The sequence below is a fragment of the Lathyrus oleraceus genome, chromosome 3 (assembly GCF_024323335.1).
Source record: "Lathyrus oleraceus cultivar Zhongwan6 chromosome 3, CAAS_Psat_ZW6_1.0, whole genome shotgun sequence".
Classification (NCBI taxonomy): domain Eukaryota; kingdom Viridiplantae; phylum Streptophyta; class Magnoliopsida; order Fabales; family Fabaceae; genus Lathyrus; species Lathyrus oleraceus.
The window spans coordinates 470,763,490-470,767,563 of NC_066581.1; the positions used below are offsets into that span (position 1 = coordinate 470,763,490).

Sequence of the window (4,074 nt, forward strand, 5' to 3'; positions counted from 1 at the left end):
CTTGCCTACACACTTTCTTCCAAAGAAGCCCCTTACTCTGACCTCGTTCACGTCGTCCTCAGTTCCAAGATTCATGACCTCAATGTCTTCTTGGTGCGGCTGGATGACCTTTTCTTCTTGCCTTAATAACCTTATCAACTCTTCAGGGAGTTCACAATGTTCATCACCTTCTTCTTCGACTTGGTAGATCGGATTGTCAAAGTCATAATGAGCGATAGCAGAATCATTATCAATGGAGTCTGAGGTGTACGTGAATCTGCATTAATGATGTTTTTTATGCTTTTTAGGAAGTGTGTGGTGAAAAGAAAATATTGCCGTTTTAAAAGGAAAGATAAAAGTAAAAAATAGAAAGACAAAGATCAAAAGATTTGAATGCAAAATGTCTTTTATTTTATGATAAAAATAGAAAATGAAACATGGTGGCCCTACATGATTCATTGTGCCTTGGGCAGAGTGCATGAATTATTGTGTGGTAAAAGAAACAAAAGAAAATTACTCCTAATTGAGCATGACTTGGATGACATCCTCTGCAGTCCAGTTGTGGAGTTCTTCACCTAGAACACTCGGTTGGATCCAGTTGTCAATGTCATAATCACTATCATCGTTATCACCGACAACATTAGCCTGATCATTACTGATAAATCCAGCACTTATAAACTTCACCGGAGTGAGAACACTTGGAGCCTTGGGAACATCAGGGGCTACATCTTGCTGGGAATGATTCAAACCGAGACCCAACTTGTCAAATTTCAGAGGAAGATCTAACACATGACCCCAACCTTTGGGGTGACCATTCTCAACCACTTCTCTAGCATCCTTCAATGAAGACATGGAAACTGCATGCCTCTTACCCTCATAATGAGGAGTCTTGATCATCTGAACTGCTTTAAACGCCTAAAAAGGAGTTTCATGTACTTCCCCCTCAACCTCTATATATCAGAAAGATGTCAAATGGCTCACCATGTACTCTTCCTCACCACAAACGTTAACAATCTTACTACCACTTGGGAACTTCATTTTCTGGTGTAAGGGGGATGTTACAGCGCCTTCCCCATGAATCCACGGGCGTTCAAGCAAACAACAATATGCGGGATGTATGTCCATGACGAAGAATGTCGTACGAAAAAATTGTGGTCCAATTTTAACAGGTAGGTCCACTTCACCAAAAACGGCTCTTCGAGACCCATCGAAAGCCCAGACTATCAAGTCGCTTGGGCACAATTCAACTCCTACATAGTCAATCTTCATCAGGGAAGACTTGGGTAGCACATTCAAGGCTGATCCGATGTCTACCAACACTCGGGATAATGTAGTTCCTTTCCATTCCATAGAAATGTGCAAAGCCTTATTAGAATTGCGTCCTTCTAGAGGGATATCAAAGTCCGTAAAACCCAAACTGCTATCTGCTGATATACTGGCTACAACCCCTTTTAACTGATTGACAGTGATGTTTTGTGGCACAAAAGCAGAACTCGACAATTTCATCAGGGAATTCCTATGAGCTTCGAAACACAACAATAAGGACAAGATTGATATTTTAGATGGCGTCTGGCTTAGATGATCTATCACTTTGTAGTCACTTTTCCTGATAAATCTTAATAACTCTTCAACTTCTTGAGACGAAGAAGTTCCAGGAACTACATTCAGAGTACTATCTTGTATATATCTTGAATTATCACCCACCACTTGTTTACCCTTAGCTTTCGCCAAGGCATCAACATTATTTTGGGCGATTTGTTGAGAATATATCCTACCACTTATGGTAATTCTTCTTGTACCAACAAAATTATCAACATTCAGACTAATGTCTTCTCTTGGTTTGTCTTCGGAAGGCTTCCCTTATTGCTTCACTCCATGGTGATAAACATCTGACCCATAATGCCAAGGAACATCATTCTCGTTGGAGTAAGGAATAGGACCAGGCAACGTGATTGTCAAGGGAGTAGGCCTAGAAGGCGCTGGAATATTTGCAGGAGTATACAGAATGAAAATTACCGCCACATCTTTCTCTTCAACTTTCTCGTTTTTCACAATCCTATCACACTATAAAACACCTTCATTGATCAAATTCAGAATCCTAGTCTTCAAACTAGCACAACCCTCGGGGTGACTCTGGCACCACACCAATCTGGGAGACACCCAGGGAAAACACTGTTTTTTACCAGATAACCTTTAACACACAATAACGGGGTAGACATCAGGTTCATATCCATTATCAAATTCAAGTTTTCACCATCTTGCGCGACATTAACAGTAGGTCCGGCATGAGCTGGCATTGGGTTTTGAATAAGATTAGGTTCATTGTCAAGGGTGAACTAAATGGCCTTAGAATCCAACAATTCTTGCAGTTTGTATTTAAGGGCCCAACAATTCTCCACATCATGGCCTATACCGCCATAATGAAATTCGCATCGGGCATTAGGATTATAACCTGCATGGAGCCTCTCAGCAGGAGGTGGCATGCCCCTCAAATTAACCAATTTTAGTTGCAATAAATGTTGAAACACTTGAGAATATGTCATCGGGAGTGGATCAAATAATTTCTCGATTCTGGGTTGTCTTGGCTGATTGTAATTGCGACGAGGAATGATTTTTTGTTGTTGTTGTTGTTGGTATTGTGGTTATTGTTGCTGCTGAGGAGCTGCGATGACCGGAATGGCCACAACATTCACTTGTTGCTGTTGACATTGATGTTGATAGTGTTGTTGATGTTGTGGTTGGTATAGTTGTCTTTCCATTCCCCTCTGAGCATAAGCGGCGCTTGATTCACCCTCCTTCTTCTTAGGGTAACTACTGAACAACTTCTTACTAACTCCACTTGTAAAACTACCACCATTGGCTAACTGAATTTTACCCATTTTGAGACCAGCTTCAATCCTCTCTCTAGCCATTACCAATTCGGAAAAAACAGTAGAAGTGCTACCCACCATTTTGTCATAGTAAGGACCTTATAAGGTACCCATGAACATGTCAACCAGTTCTCTCTCCATCAATGGAAGTTGAACTCTAGAAGCTAGCTCATGCTATTTCTGAGCATATTCCTTGAATGATTCATTCGAACCCTGAGCCAGACTTTGCAATTGGGTCTTATTCGGTGCCATGTCAATATTGTATTGGTAGTGCTTCACAAATTCTTCCACCAAGTCTCTCCAGTATCTGATGTATGTTCTCTTCAAATTCATATACCATTCCAAAGATGCCCCAACTAGGCTATCTTGGAAAAAGTGCATTAGCAGCCTCTCGTCTTCAGAATAAGCAGACATCTTGCGGTAATAAGCTCTGACATACGTCTTTGGATAAGTTGTACCAGTATACTTGTCCAAGACAGGAACCTTGAACTTAGGTGGAACTCTTACCCCTGACACCAGTCCCGGGTCAGTAATGTCCATTCCTAAAACACATTGTCCCTCTACAACTTTCAATCTTTTTTCCAACAGACGGTACTTTCTATCATCAGCATGAGCACTCATGTCATTGTTATGCATTGAATACATATATTCGTTATGATCTACTTCTAACTCTTGCATTTGAGGGTTTCCCCTTGCATTGAGATGCCCCAACATATCCCAAACAATGAGATACGATCCTCCATGATTGTATGGTGGTGGTGGAGGTGATGGGAAATTTCCATGCTAACCCTGGTTGTGGACATGATAACCATTAGCACGTGGATCGTTAAAATTCGGCCCAATAAAATTCATAGCAACATTGGGACGAAGCTGCCCCACAAAAACATCTTCAAACATCATCTCAGGTCCTTCATTCTCAACACGAGGTCTCTCCACAAGAGCCCTCAATTCCAGGGTTCTAAAATTTTGATACAAGTCATGACTGGATTTGGAATCTCTGCTAAGAAAAGCAGAATCAATATGAGAGGTTCGGCCAGAAAACCTGTTATGAATGCAGTATGAGTGCATGAATGTATGTGATGACATGTTTGTGTATTTCCAGGGTTCTAAAATTTTGATTCAAGTTATATAAGCGAAAGAAAATAGAAGATGGATAATGAGCATTGGATTGGCCAAATATCAAATTCGCTAAACTGACAACCCAGAGTAACATAAATAGTTCTTA

The 4,074-nt window shown here is 40.8% G+C and overlaps 1 protein-coding gene across 1 annotated transcript; it reads right to left on the bottom strand.

The window, feature by feature from the left end:
• Positions 1-498: 498 nt before the first annotated feature.
• On the bottom strand, positions 499-2,522 carry LOC127131691 (uncharacterized). Its single transcript, XM_051060607.1, has 5 exons — positions 2,393-2,522; positions 2,163-2,269; positions 1,874-2,043; positions 961-1,768; positions 499-894 (listed from the first exon to the last, which is right to left on the bottom strand). Exons 1-5 carry the CDS (start codon positions 2,520-2,522, stop codon positions 499-501), a joined length of 1,611 nt encoding a protein of 536 aa, XP_050916564.1.
• Positions 2,523-4,074: the final 1,552 nt, after the last annotated feature.

Bases quoted from the DNA above. Each gene is read 5' to 3' on its own strand.
- LOC127131691 (XM_051060607.1), bottom strand. From the start codon at position 2,522: ATGACATATTCTCAAGTGTTTCAACATTTATTGCAACTAAAATTGGTT. The intron at 2,270-2,392 runs GTATAGGCCATG...ACCCAATGCCAG, and splicing joins ATGCGAATTTCATTATGGCG to CTCATGCCGGACCTACTGTT. The intron at 1,769-1,873 runs GTCAGATGTTTA...TGGTACAAGAAG, and splicing joins GATGTTCCTTGGCATTATGG to AATTACCATAAGTGGTAGGA.